General features: G+C 39.9%; 1 protein-coding gene across 7 annotated transcripts in view; it reads left to right on the top strand.

Moving 5' to 3' along the window:
- Nucleotides 1-15531, top strand: part of LOC109030233 (prolactin-releasing peptide receptor) — a 384812-nt gene that overhangs the window by 335146 nt on the left and 34135 nt on the right. For 6 of the 7 annotated variants that reach the window (XM_019041087.2, XM_019041086.2, XM_072303433.1 and 3 more), the window contains one exon: nucleotides 7555-7752. The exons of the other annotated variant lie outside the window; for it this stretch is intronic. In XM_019041087.2, coding sequence (XP_018896632.1) covers nucleotides 7555-7737 — 183 coding nt within the window. In that variant the 3' untranslated portion in view covers nucleotides 7738-7752. The remainder of the gene's footprint in view (nucleotides 1-7554; nucleotides 7753-15531) is intronic. 7 annotated transcript variants of the gene reach the window in all.

Here is a 15531-nt window from a genome sequence, read left to right as displayed (position 1 = left end):
GTATAAGTCTTACATGTTCATGAAGTTTTTTACAGGGGAGGAAAAAATCGTTTACTCAATGAACAAAGCACCGCATGAAAGGTCATTTGGACTGCATTTTGCAAGAAGAAACTAGAATTTTTGACTTATTTTAGACATTGCGTACGTGCCATTAATTTCCCTATGCAGTTAGGCGTTTTTATGGGTGAGCCAGGAATATAAGTAAGCGACGGCGAATTTCCAGAAACAATTTTTTTTGCGGACAGAGTATATTTTTGCGTGGACTGACCATTAAAATAATAAGATATTTGTAGTTTTTGCGTGATTTTGCGATGAAACTGATGGAGGTCTTCTTTTTTCTCGAGGGCTCTACTCATGTTTCGATTTTTTGGACGCGCGCGGTTTCAACATCGACCGCCTCAATCCTGGCTCCCTTGGCGTAAAATTAATGATCTGCTTTCCGGGGATGAATAATGCAGACCTCAGTCACTAGCGTGTGGGTTAACTAGGACGAGTCTGCGTTCCCCGGAAAAACGCCAAGGAGTCGGCTTTCCAAGTCGGACAAATGGACGTATCTCTGCTAAAAAGACCTATGTCACACGCAACCCCTATACACATAGTTGCTTTTAGCGTAACCACGTCCAAATAAAAGCGGGCGGTTGATGGACCCGGATGAGATGGGGCGGGTTTCGCGGAGCTTCCGAGTGTTCTGCGGAGGTCGGTGAAAAAATGCGATGCAAGAACGAAGAAAAAAGGCGAAAAAGGAGAGGAAATCCGAGATAGTGTATTGTGCAAAAAGCGGGAGTTTGGGTCGGGTCATAGCGCTCACTTCCTCTCGTATCAAATCGATCTGACCTTTACTACCGCGCTAAAGGAACAACGTCGTATGGACGTTCAGATGTAGCCAAATCTCCATGGATGGAAAAAAAAGTTTTCTGAAGAGAACACCAGAAAGGGAATGACTCGAAGTAGGGCACTGAGAATAAACTGGATTGCATTTTGCAAAGAGGAACCAGGAGCATTGCAATGTTGCTGAGATTGAGCAACTTCTTTTGTCTTGGAAGAAAAATCTGATTATCTATGAACAACCTCTATTTTACTCGCTAAAAACTGTAAATTTAAGGCAAAAATTACCCTTTAAATGTCATATTTTTTCATGGTTTCAGTCATTTCATCGCGAAGGATGAAAATGCACCATCTTAGCATCATTGCAATTCTTTTGGATCCTTTTTGGAAAATGCAATCCAACTATGATTTATACTAGGGCCCACGAACGATGATCCCTGAAAAATCGGGCGAATAAACGCATGGGCCATGTAAATGACAACGCTGCAGGGTGGAGCACGCACATCGACGAGACCGGGTATTGTGAACGCGAAAAGCTATTGTATGCGAACTGCTGCTATTCCACCCCTATCTTCAGGTCAAAATTCTTCATAGGACGCCCTTTCGTAAAAGACCAATTTCTTGTAATTTTGCCCCAATCTCTTCGTCCATTACATGGTTGGATTGCTCGTAAAATTCTGAGCTAAATCATGTATAATTGTTATATACAATTTTTATTTTTTCCTTCTTTTTCCTTTTTGAAGCGAAGTCCAATTTATATTTATAACATCGTATCTCGAACTGTAACTTTGCTGCTATTTGACCGATTTTTATAAACAAGGCCTCTTTTTACTCGTGTTTTAAAGGAGAGTAACGAAACACTTGGTAAACAAATGTTACACAACTTCCAACAAATTTTGGTTTTTTCTAACGGGAGGGTGAAATTGTAAATTACGCGTAAGTAATTAGGGTTCGATTGTGGCTCGGCTCGGCATTGTCCCCGAACTCGAGACTCGGTTCGGGCCGGGGTGTCGCTGTTGCCAGTGTTTGCAAGAAATACCCGCGGCTCAGGGATCATCGTTCGTGGGCCCTAGTATAAATTACCAAATTAGCGGATCCATACGGACTGCATTTTGCAATAAGGAACTACTATCTCTATAGCTCACCCACAAGATCATCCGCATAGGGAACCTAATGACGCATATACGTTGTTACTTAAATGACACAGAAACAGTGTAGTTCCTCATTGCAAAAGTCAGTCTATATGCGCTCTTAATTCATAGAAGCCCCGATCAATAGGAGTGGCATTATTTTACCACGTTAGCATATCACTAATTGGTGCGCAAATACAATCAATAGAAGTATGGTATCTGAAAATTTCAAAAGGGAATATTCGTGTCTTCCTTTTAAAAGTATTACATTTGGCAACGCCGTTTTTCCGCGGCATTTTTCTTTACACGGCAGTTTACCTCGGCCTGTAAAGTGAGTTTCAGATTTCGACCAGATTTTTCCTCGCTTCTCGTCTTTTTTTTACTGCACATTAGCGGATAGGGGACCTGACCTCCCGTCGTGGGCTCATCAAAGACGAATATTTTCCGCTCTGTTGACAAAAAAACGTATCCACGTACAGATACAAGGCTTGGCATCGGGAAGACTCAATGCTTTCTTGGTCCACGCGGAAATAAAGTTACGCGTTTACGTCACAGTAGTGAAATATTGAAGGGTAAACGGATCCCGTGGTGGAGTAATTGACCAATTTGGCTCGATTTAACAAAATTGCTCTGCTGGCGTAGTATACTGCACTTCTTATGTGATTCAATAGATGAATTTTATCATAGAAAAGATATATCTGGAAATAGTAAGCACTAATTTTATAGCACTTACACTGCAAACCACAAATGGATCGCATTTAGCAAAAAGGAACCAGCGCGATTACAGTGTTTTCAAAATCATGCACCTTCTCCTTCCCTTTTAAAAATACTCAATATACTATGTGCAGTAATAGAATTCACACAAATATTTTCCTTTAAAAGGAACGAATTTTTGGTTGGAAGCTAAAAATATTTGCTGTTCTGAGAGATGTTTTAGTTAATTATGAAGAAGCAACATTTTTACTACACTGTAAGTGCGCTGGTTCCTTTTTGCTAAATACGATCCAATTTATCAGGCTCCATTGACTAATAGACAAGTTAGAAATTAAACATATTTGTAGGTGAGGTGTGTTTTTCGTGATCTCATGAACATTATTAGGAAGTTTTATGGTATACTATTCCGTAGCGCTCCAGTTTAAAATATGTGAGTAAATGAGGTAAAATTTACAGTCAGGCTGATTTTGGCAGTGGCGTGGCATGCTTTGCGATATATCGATTGATTTGCCATTTAAACCCATGGGAAAGGGCAACATAGACAGGGTGTTCGCAACGAACACCTTAATAATCGATTCTTTACCATTGCCTCAAATGGAGAAATATCGATAATCGATCATTCACGCCTCGCCACTGGATTTTGGCTGATGGTTGAATCCAATTGATTTTACTTAAATTGGACATGTTTGCACTTTTGCTGAAAGGAATTGTACAAAAATGAGTTTATTCAAAAGGATTTATAATTTAAGCAAATCCTGCAGAAATAGTCCTAATTTAAGTACATCCTTGTGTTCTGGCTTCAGACATCCGATTCCATTTATGGAGGGCAAGTTTAGGGTAATTATCTACTCAGTCGTTTCAGCAAATTGAAGACAAACGTCACATTGCGATGAATATGACCTTCGGTGGGTAGGTGTTTTTTCCTATCACATTTTGGAAATGTGTCCGTGGTACTGAACAATTAATAAAAGGACTTTATATTCTGCAAACGTGACATATCTTCATCTATGCGACCATGGAGTTAAATGGTGTCTTACTCTTAAGTTGTTTTCCACCTGCTCCTCGTTTTTCTCTGCAACGAAAACATCCTAGATGCAACAAAGTTACATACATAAACTTCCTTGTATAAAATAGTTTTAACCTGCTGCACACGAGTGTTTTTTTAAGCGCTCAAAGAACATGTGTAAGAATTAATTTCTCGACGGTGCATGTGTACGGGATGGATAGGGTTAATTGCTTACCCCCATCAACTTTTTGTCGAAGCAACTTGAAAAGCTGGTCTTCCGTCCAGATTCAAGGCCTCTAATTAGAGACCATGGGCCGAATTTTGTCGGCTATTTCACATGGAAACGCAATATTCATCGATGAGTTCAAACCGCACCGCCGACCAATCAGAAGCACTAAGCCGGACTTAAGTGCGGTCGAGACTCGTCCTAAGTATATTTAAGTACGGTGAAAAGGACCGACAAAATTTGGTCCCAAGTATCTTCACTTCCCGGAACGCCTTTGAAAGCCAAAATATCTAAATCCCTGTCCTACTACCGGTGCTTAGCACGTTTTCCCCAGGGATTCATGTTGTGTAAAGAAACATTCAAAAAATGATTTTTTCATTCAGTCTCTGGAATCCGGCAACGGTGGAGCTTGCTCCTTAATTCTAGCTCTTTGCACACTTGTCTCGTTCCGAGAGACGAGCTCTGTCAAGCTCCGATAAGTTAAAATAATCGCACCAACCACCATCCAACATCAACCAATCGTCAACACGCTTGCCGGGTCGCTCCGAAAAGCCACCGAACCACGGTGAAAATTTCTCGATTCCGAGTAAAATTTGGCACGCGCCATTTTCTCATTTGGCTTCATTTTCCTTACGCCTCAACACGGACTTCAAATTAGAGAAAATCCGTCCCCAACCCAGCGCGGTTTTCTTGGCTGCACCGGGTTCCGGCGTAGCTAAATTCTCGAAAATATCATGCGTTTCACGTCGTATCCATGCCAAAATCGGCAGCACTGCTTGTTTTTGATCGTCTGCGTGCAAAGATAGGGAAATGAAAACTGGAACAACGATACAGAGTGTGTGGTCACGAAATTTTTAACTTTGAGCGTGGTTCTAACCGCATCATTAGCGTCACTTGAGACTGAGCGTTTTAGAAATCCCAAGTGAAAGGCTTCCTAAAGTGTAAAGACTCTTTTTTTCAAGTACAAAGTGGAGGCTTTAAAGGGAGCTCATGGGTGCCTTTTCCTGCTTTTTCATTGGCCAGCGATGCGACGGACCTTTGAAGCCTCTAATTTGAACACGAAACGTGAAGTAGAGCCAAAATTTTCATTACGGGAATCTACTTTCTGTCGAATGAGTCTTTTACACACGAGGGATATCAAGAAAACACGCAGTATGGTAATTCGAGCGTTGCCATATTTCCACCGATAAAAAGACAATGTACTGAAATTCTGAATTTTTGTCTTTCAATTTTTCATCAAAATCAATCTAAATAATGGAAAAATATGCGTAACTTTCTTCAAAAATAAATATTTTGTATAAATTCGGCAACATTTGGGTGCTCATACGGAGTTCCTCCTTTGCTTGGCAGTACTGTTATGGATGAAATTGTATGAAAGTCATTGTAGAAATCACATTTATTAAAATGTCTCAAATTCACCATACATCACGCATTTGCGCGTCCGCAGTTTTCTCTTAGACGCTGGCAACTAGGCTTGCCCTCGGAGAGAAAGATGGAAGAAAATCTAAACTTAAAAACAAAACAAAAATCTTGCAAACTAAAACAGATTTTTTCCCCGTATGAGTCAATTGTTTGAAATTATTTTTAACCCCGATTCAAAGAAATATGGAGAAAAATGAACGCGTAAAACATTTGAAATCCTATGTGTGGAACAACGTTTTTCGGCGAATTTTTCAGGGGATTTTAATAACTGGAACTCAAACATTGTTAATATTGTCATGCGACTTGAAATTGAATCATATTGAATGATAGCAACGGCCGACGCTGGCAAATAACTGTAACAGTATTTTCTCGAATTTCCCATTTCGTGTCCGTTAACTATTATTGCTGTCGAAGGCAATTTTTTGGAACTCGGTGTGTTCTTCGCATCACATGATGCAAAATCAACCTCTTTAAACTTTTCTATGGTCATCAGCCCCCCCCCCCCTTCATCTTAAGTCACATGTTCCCTGATCTCTTCACAAATAGACGGATTTTAGCATGCTGAACTTTGCTGAACTTAGCATAATTGCATTTTAGGTTGCCCAATTTTTATGTCATTTTTCATATTTTTAACGTATAATGGAACCGCTCATCTATTCGGACTCGCTTTACTTCCTTCGAAGGTTTATAGACTCATACTTCTCTTTCCTTTTTCAAGGAAAACACGTCAATAGACTTGAAGAAAACATTAAAATAATATTTCCTATCATATCTCGGAAAAATATCGGCAGATTTTAGAGTGTTTCATTTATAGGTTTACCCTCTTAAAACACGCAGTGAAAAACTTGCAACGTCGCAAATGAGGTATGGATGTTTTTTATCTCACCGTCGATGATGAGAAAATGTGTCATGTTGCACGCGCCGCAGTGTAATTTCAGCGGTAATTCGGGATCTACTGTATACAAGTTGAATCGCTACTGTTGAAGGCGCCTTGAGCAACTATTCCACCTCAGAAGTATTGCACAGTATCAGACGAAAATGAAGGCGCTTAAACGGATGGAAATTGACCGCCGGTATTGATTGTCCACCAGTGTGTTTTCAGTCCTACTTAACCTACGATGTGTGGCTCCTGTTCGATCGAGTTTTGTAAATTTTGGAATCAGGGGACAATTTTTGACGGGAAACATGAATTTTAACTCAAATTTTTGAAGTTCGAAAATCCAAGATAGGTCATAAGGCCCGAAATGCCATCTCGCATCCTATTCAATAAAATATTGTGAAACTTGATGCAAAGGTGTATTTATGACGTGAAAGTCGAATTTTTAGTCGAAGTTTTAAAATTCAAAAATCCAAGTTGTAAAAATGGTCTAAAATTCTATTTCGGCGCCTTCAAAATTATCTAGCTTCGCAATCGAAATACCGATCGATTCATTTTCTGTTCAGTCTCATGATCTGTGCACTCTCACCTAATTTTGACCTTTTTTTGTTGAAACTGCTAGTTCATTTATTCATGTATTTATTTTTTTATTTTCTCACTTGATCATTCGAAGGATTACAATCAAAGCTCATAATCTTTATATCATAGACGTAAAAGCGCAAAGCGAGCTGATAAAAACACCGATTGTCAGTCAGTTTGTTTAAGCGCTTTTGCAACTCCTCATAGGTCCATTAATTCCAAAAAACGTTTACGCTCTCGGTGATTTTACCCTGGATTAAGAGATTTATTCTCACAACATTTCAAGTTTTAATGTTGCTTAGTTATATGTTTGAGCAAGAAAACATCAGAGAAGATTAGGTAACCTTTGATGTAGTTGGGCCGGCTTTATGTTTTTGTCAAAATAGTTCATTAATGGTTCTGGGAAGTAAGAGCAAATCCAATCAGAAAATCCCATCTCCAATCTTTCCAGAGGTAAAATTGGACCGCGTTTAGCAGAAAGGAACCAAATCACATCAGCTTATGCCAAATACAAAGAGGCAATTTAATTTTTACAAGAGAACGTTTATGCGGAGTCCTTTGCAAATGTTTAGGAAGTTGCCTCGTATTATGCAGAAAATTCACTGAAATTTGCTAAAAAATCCGCACAAACGTTTTCATGTAAAACATAAAATTTTCCAGTTAAATTTGGCAATAGCTGATATGGCTTGGTTCCTTTCTGCTTAACGCAGTCCAATTAACGAGCTGTTTTGAGCCGAGGGACTGGATTTTGAAATCATCCGTGGACTGTTCACAGGAGACAGAGGATTGGGCGAATAAAAATGCGGACAACGTAGAAATTATGTTGGTGGCGTACTCGGCCAGCGAGGAAAACGTCAATACGTCACTGACAAAAATCCAACATCCGGCTCAGCACCAACATAATTCCTCGAATCCTGTCTCACATTTGAACAGTGTTAACAATGTACAGGCACTCTAATTTTACCTTCTGTAGGTAAGAACCGTTTTCAACTTCTTATCGGTGTAATGTGTATGGGTCAGTTACGCTGGCCTCAGAATCGTGTTTTGATGCTTGATTTTTGTAGTTCAGCTAAAAATGATAAGATCTGTCCAAACAGTAACTCTCTGCGTTCAGTATTAACTAGGATATCGCGCTCTGAAAAATTCGGTTTGTGACGTCATTCATGCACCGTGATAGTGACACCCTTGGTTTCTTCCACCTTGCATTCATCTGTCAGGGAGATGCGTACTTGCACTGGTTATTCTATGTGAAACTTGGATGAAAGTAAGGTGGAAGAAACCACTGCCGCGGTGCATGACGTCATAAATTGAATTTTTCAAAGCGCAATATCTCGGTTAGCACTGAACAAAGAGAGTTGCCGTTTGAACAGATCTTATTATATTTAGCTGTGGTGCAAGAATCAATCAGCAAAACATGGTTCTGTGATCAGCGCAACTGATCCATTATTAATTGTGGATTTTGGAGAGTTTGGCCAGTCGAAAGAAGAATATCATCGGTCATATTCACAGTTGAACTACATTTTGCGATGAGAAATCGCTATTTTGGCTCATTTTAGAAACATCATTGACCCCTCTGCATGTGTAATTTTATGGTTGAGATTGAGAAGTTATTTACTTTGCGTGATTCATTAAAATTAGGCCATATTTTCGTCTATTTATAAAATCCTAAATATTACCCTTGATTGTATGCCGAACTCTCCAACAAAGGATATTTGGATTCAATGTTGTGACCTTTGTTTTGGTGTTGTCGTTGTTCGCCGTTCAGACAAGGTTGTGTTTCTTATTCAATCATTTAGGATTTAGGAATGCAAAAAAGAGGGGGGATTTAGGGAGAGAAACATCAGGAAACCCAATGAGTAAGTCGTTATTATAAAAATAGTTCTTGTGTAGTAGTTGTGTGTCATGTTTGTAGTTGTCACAATCTGAATTATTCGCTCTCGGGAAATTTCGGTAAAACTCATTGAATTTTCAAAGTGAATCATGCAAGAAACTTTTCTAATAATACTCCATTGGCGAAACCAACATCGGCAATATTGTTTTTCTCCATAATAAACCTATGCGTGGAAATGTATCGATTCTTGAAGGGGCTAGGAGCTCCGACAAGAATCGATTATTCAACATAGGTTTAAATGGAGGGAATCCGGTGTTGCCAAATTGCTGGATCCGCCTCTGTTATACCTCAGATTCTCTCTATTGAGCTTCTTGTTTCGCAGAGTCACGTCCAATACAATCCTCGAATAACAATCCTCTTCGGTAATAAACGGGGGACACAAGCAATTTTGAAAAAAACTCTTCTTGATTTAGATTTGAAGTTTTGAGAGAAGTGATTTTAAGATGAACTGAAATCAACCGAAGACCAATCACTTTCAATGATGGTCGTTATACGACCTGAAGCAGCATTTAAACTCGAATCAATAGTGAACGAATCACCGTGGTTGTAGCAATCTTAAACGCTTCAGAACAGCTCTTTAAGTGTTTTCCTAGAAACATCAGGCTTTGATTTCGTCTAGGGAAGTTTTCCAATTCCTAGAAATGACCGAATCAGGGAGACTCAAGCCCACACTATACCAAATAAGAGGGACAATATTGTCTTCCTCTTTGAAAAATGCACTAATTTGCTAATGGACCAATAATGGAGAATTCATGTTTGTGGTTTACTTTAAGATAATCAATATTAAATTATTCTCACGAAAAACCGAAAGATGTAGTGTGTGTGCCCCTGGAACCAATATTTGACAAAGGAAATGAGCATTGCTTTGACAACATTTTTCCCTTCCTTATTACTATGAAACTTGTCAAGAAAAGTTCAGCACCCATATGTGCTATGTGTTTGTCTCTTCTGTAGAGTGACTTTTTTACTCATAACGTATAACGTAGTAAAAAAATAGTTACGTGCTCGATTTGATTGAAGCAGACTTGATTTTTTTTTTCTTATGAGCGGAAAGTTTGAATCTCCACGTATAAAAAACTGCTAAACTCTTATTCATGAATTGAATTTGGGAATTGCAATGCGCCCACAGTATGTTCCATACAATTTAGATCAAGAAACAAATTAGGGGTTCTCAATTCCTTATCCTATCTAGCGAGCCATGGCAATACGCAATGTTGTATTTGGGGGAGGAAGGCCACAGTACTGCCTTGCTAAAAATAAAAAAGTACAACCTAATAAAAAAACAACGCTGTGTCTGAATTAAGGATCGGAGGTTGCCAAACTTCTTTCAAAAAATATTCATATTAGATGAATAGTACGAATTTTTTTTGAAAATTTCAGGTACTTCAGAGTAAGTTGTGAATCACAACCCCGTGAGAAATCTAAGAAAATTACTCATTAATGTCTCAAAACAATTCGGGTTTCAAAGGAACAATTCTGGCAACATTCGAATATTCATACGTTGTTCTTCCTCAGCGCACTAGGGTAACACTCGCCTGGTGAACGGTATTTAATTTCGGGCGGTAAGAGCCGATAAACCTCCACAATGGCTACTCAGTTGTCTCCGTTAACGGTCTACGCGGTCGTAAAATGGTGACAGTTCACTTTTGAAAGGTCACAAAACGCCTCCGATCCCCCTCCACTCCCAGAACTCCCGTCTGGAGTTTAAGAGTAAATAAAACACGATGAAAAATGATTCGGTGCACGTCAAAACCACATATCTCCGTTATTTAACAACACTTAAAAGACAGGCATTCTTATGGAATGCGACAAATTGACTTGTGAGGTTTCAAAATCAACAGATTCCAATAAGTCATAGCGAACAGCAACTGTGGAGAAAACTCGAATGTCCTAGAGGAAAACCGACTGAACTTTCTCGAGAAGTGTTCACAATTCACATTCACTTTCTTGTGAGGGTATTGGTGGTACGTCATGTTTATTTATATTTATTTGCTTTCCGAATAAACGGCGGAACTTGTTTGCTGTTTCGTAAGTTGAGTAAATATTGGTCGATTAAAAAGTCTCTTTCCTTTCTTTACCTTTCCGGGAGTGAATTACTGCCCTCTCGAAATATTCCGAGTTTTTTTCGATGAAATTGTTTTCATGGCTGGCATCTCATAAAATCAAGATTTGCATTTTCGGAAATGTAACGAGAAATTTGATACATTTATGTAAAATAACCTCTTTTTTTACATGTATAATTTTTGCCCCCTCAAATTTCTATCGCTTGTGTCATACTCAGTCATTCTCTAGTCATACTCTAGCCAATGTTGTTTCAGTGCTACCGTAGTTTCGCAGCTGAGAAAGTTGCACTCTGAGCAGCTTGCGGTTTTACTGTCATGAAAGCCGCTTCCGCGTGAAAAGTTTGTAGAAGCTTGTTGAGACTGCTCCTGAAACTCAGTCAAAATTAATGTCTCGTCGTGTCTTTAAAATTTAATTGTTAAATCAACAATTTAATTTTTTCCGTGTTGGGCCGATTGGACATATTTATGTTGAAAGGCTCTTCGTTGTACGCAAACCCTATGCACATAGCTCCTTTCAGAATAAACGCGTCGAATTGGATTGCATTTTGCAAAAAAGAACCAAGAGCATTCCAATGTTGCTAGGATTGTGCAACTTACACTCTTTGCAGTAAAATCATCGAAATAATGCACAAAATTAAATATACAAAGGTAATTTTCGTCTTAAATTTATAGTTAATTGAAAAAAAAGATAAAATTTATTCGGGTAATCAGTTTATATTTGCAAAGTGAGAAAAGTTGCACAATCTTAGCGACATTGGAATGCTCGTGGTTCTTTTTCGCAAAATGCAATCCAATTGTTCAACGAAGCCCGTGGCGTGGCGTGAATTGCGATGTATTGATTGTTATGGCATTTAAACCTATGAAAAAAGATCGATTATCAGATAATCGATTCTTTACCATAGTTTCAAATGGCGAGATATCGATAATCGATTATTCACGCCACGCCACTGAACGAAGCCCTGACAAAGTTGTGACAGGACCTAACCGGAGCGTTTACCCGCCGAGGTTTGGTTTTCGATGTCCCTTTGAAGCGTCGTCCAACAGAGGGTGGGTGAGGAGGGGGTATTCATTCGGCAAATCGCGGGAGGCACGGCGCGGCTGTAGTAATGGTTGTACGACGATTAAAGGAACGGGCGGTGAGCTGTTGATCCGCATCTTGATGTTCCATGCAGATGCGGCAGAATTGGCACGTTTGAATGAAGGATGACGTGTCTCGAACACAACGGGTTCCATTAGCTCCCATCCAAATCAAAAAGAGCCTATCTGCATCGTGAGATGAACCCTGAAACCCGTAGGAATACACGCCTTTCAGGGTTCGTGTCTTGATGGGAATAGTCTCTTTTGATTAGTGCGCGCCCTAGGTCTCCTGATTAATCGCGAGTCTAGATGGCGCCACAAGCCGAGCGGGGCACACCTGATAAATATTCATCGCGCAATCCCTCCCACGATCTCGCGTCCCTCCGAGGCGAGAACCCCGTAGCTCCGATTGAAATTGGCTTGCTGATGAGTTGTTTTTACGAGGCGCGGTGGTGCTGTCGAACATGCGATCGGCATGAGTCTTGGCGCCTCACGGTTGTGTTTCTAACTCGGCGGAACATCTGTCGATGTGCTGACTGCTCCGAGCAAGACATCGTTGAAATCCCGGGGAGGGGGGCTTAGATTCGCGGCGTGTATAGGCTGATTGTCTTTGGTATTGAAATAAATTACTTATACCAATGAACTAATAACATCTTGGTATTTTGGTATTCCTGGATGGGAATGGAGATGTTGCATGTGTGAGGAATTTGCGATTTGACTGTTGATTCTTATGTAAAAGTTCGCGAGAAACACGATGGTGCCACTGGTTTTCTCTGAAATTAACTCCCAAGCTCAAAAAAAGCTCTCAAGTTGAGGCCAAAATGGAGGGAATATCCCACGCTATCCTGAGAGTCCACCCCTACATCAAGACAAACTCTCCATGCAAAGATAGGGAGCAAATACATTAGCAGTGATGCCGTGTTTTCAGTTTTAGAGTCCCCAAATAATGTGGCAGCCCTGTCAATGTATTTGCTCCCTATCTTTGCATGGAGAGTTTGTTTTGATGTAGGGGTGGACTCTCAGGATAGCGTGGGATATCCCCTCCATTTTGGCCTCAACTTGAGAGCTTTTTTGAACTTGGGAGTTAATTTCAGAGAAAACCAGTGGCACCATTGAGCTTCTCGCGAACTTTTACATAAGAATCAACAGTCAAATCGCAAATTCCTTACACGTGCAACATCTCCATTGGACCAAGCAATGAACCACTGGACGGGGTAAAAAATTCAGTATTACAAAACATGTTCATTTTTCATCGAAAATATCTCGAAAACAAGGAAAAATTTATGCGTCGGAGATTTCAAAAATCAATTTTTCCAGATGCTTCCCGAGAAATTCAACGGTAATGCATGGAATTTCTCTTCAAACACACCGAATAGCTTGACCTAGAATTTAACTTAAAATATTACACTTAGAGTCATAACTCAAGTCGAAGAAAAACATTTCCAGGTTGAGTTGTTCGGTGTGTTCGAAGAAAAGTGTCATGTGTTACCCATCAATCTCTTCAGGAAAATCTGAAACATGATTTTTGAAATTTTCGACGCATGAATTTGTCCTTGTTTTCGAGATAATTTCGATGAAGAATGAGCTCCGTGCTATTTTCCACAAGGGCCTCGGCAAGCTTGCACCAAGCGGATTAGCCAATCAGAGGTGACTCGTGAAAGTAGGGAGAAAAATCTCGGCCCGCGATTTATATTGCAGCTCTTGTTTCCTCATTGTCAGCGACAGACCTGGTTAAAATTTCAGGATTATTCGAATGCCAATTACGCCCATTAATTCGTCCACCATTCATTTGCAGCGTAACTGATAAGCGCTGTGCCGCCATAATCCCGGAGACTCGAGAGGTCGCTAACGAATCAGCGTGGAGATTGATTAATATTAATTAAAAATTCTCCGAAAACGTTCAACTCGGGACACGAGTAGAATTTTTGTTTAAATTTTAATAAAATGTAAACATTCTCATCCCTTCGCTCGGTGTAATATCTTTCTTAAAGAGCAGGAAATTATTCAGGGAGGCGCCTCCTCACGTTAAAACTTCTTCGGTAACTCGGCCGTGGACAACTTTTCCCCCCTCCACGCTCCCGCGGTGTAAAAGAATTTCCTCGGGATAAAGGGAGGATTGTTTCCAGTAGCGAGGCGTTTCGATTATCGATATTTTCCCATTTGAATCCATGGTGAAGAATCGATTATTTAGGTGTTCGTTGCGAGCAACCTGTTTATCGATCCTTTTCCATAGGTTTGAATGGAATATCAATCGATATATCGTGACTGATTGCTTCGACCAGGGCCTCTTTGGGCGCCGTTAAGCATAGAGACTCAGGAAATCTCACGATTTTCGCCGCGAAACACCTGCGGACTGATTATTGAAATTGATGGACAAAGCTATAGGCAAAGAAGACGTAGGGAGTATGGGGCAATCCTATTGGTCGAAACGGGTGGCTCTCATAGACTAAGGGAGAAAATGATGGACTAACTGCCGGGTCTCTTGTGGGTTGCCGTTAGTTAGTCTATTACCTACACTGGAAAAAAAACAAATTGGATCTAGAGTCCAGACTCTTGAAAACATTGACAAGAAAAAGGACTCTTGATTCAATCAGATTTAAGCTTAAATCAAAAGGAAATCCGCTCAAATTGAGAGGCTTGGTTCTTGATTTAAGCTTAAATCCGATTGAATCAAGAGTATTTTTTCTTGTCGATGTTTTTAAGAGTCTGGACTCTAGATCCAAAGTGTTTTTTCCAGTGTACCTCCTTTGTCCATTGCAACTACCCGTTTCCACCAATAGGATCTTTCCATATCTATTTTGTCTCCTTTTTCTATAGCTTTGTCTATCAATTTCAATAATCGGCCCGCTGGTCTCGTTAACTCACTTGCATCGAGGTCACTGGAGCTCAGCTTTTCGTTCATGAATTCCTATAAAAAAAGGGTAATATTTAGTTTTTTCTCAAAGACAATATACGACCAAAGAATTGGATTTCTCTGGATGCCAGTGCAGTTCACTAATCGTCGCTTATCTGACGTAAGAGCGTATGTAGCTTTCCGCATGAGCCCCAGGAATCATAGATTTATATGTAAAACAGGGCTCACGTGGGAATCGAGGTACGTCCTTACGTCAATGGGGCGACGTAATGGTCGATTCAGGGTTGCCACAGTCAGGGAATACTGGGGAAACCGGGAAATGTCAGGGGAAATGAAGAAATTGACAGAGAAAATTTGTTAAATCACCTTTATACGCTTTCTAGAATGGGTTTGAGGTTTCGAAAAACAAATTTTTCCTGGAGACTTTTTTCAATTATGTCTCTGAATCACCTGTCATATCTCCAATTTGTCACTTTCTGACCCTTCTGGCCAAAGTATCGCAAGTGCCATGCGACGTTTAAAAATTTCTGCCGTCATTTTATTTTTTTACACAAAAATAATTGTCGGTTGAATCTTTTTGAAAATTTCACTGAATTTAATCGGCAGCACAAAGAAAATTCAGTGAAATTTTCGAACAGCTTCGTTGAACAATTTCTCCGTTAAAAAATAAAATGACGGCGGAAATTTTTAAACGTCGCCTGGCGCTTAAGATACTTTCGTCGGAAAGTGACGGATTGTCAGGGAATTCCACCAACATGTGTCAGGGAATTGGGAAATGTCAGGTAAATTCATTTTCTAAATTCTGCGGCAAATCTGAATGGTCGATTTCAAAAAAGGCTACAGAAAATGAAGCAAATGTAAGGCAGA

This window comes from Bemisia tabaci, chromosome 8 (assembly GCF_918797505.1).
Source record: "Bemisia tabaci chromosome 8, PGI_BMITA_v3".
Classification (NCBI taxonomy): domain Eukaryota; kingdom Metazoa; phylum Arthropoda; class Insecta; order Hemiptera; family Aleyrodidae; genus Bemisia; species Bemisia tabaci.
The sequence above is the reverse complement of the archived record's forward strand: the minus strand, read 5'-3'. Positions and strand labels throughout refer to the sequence as shown.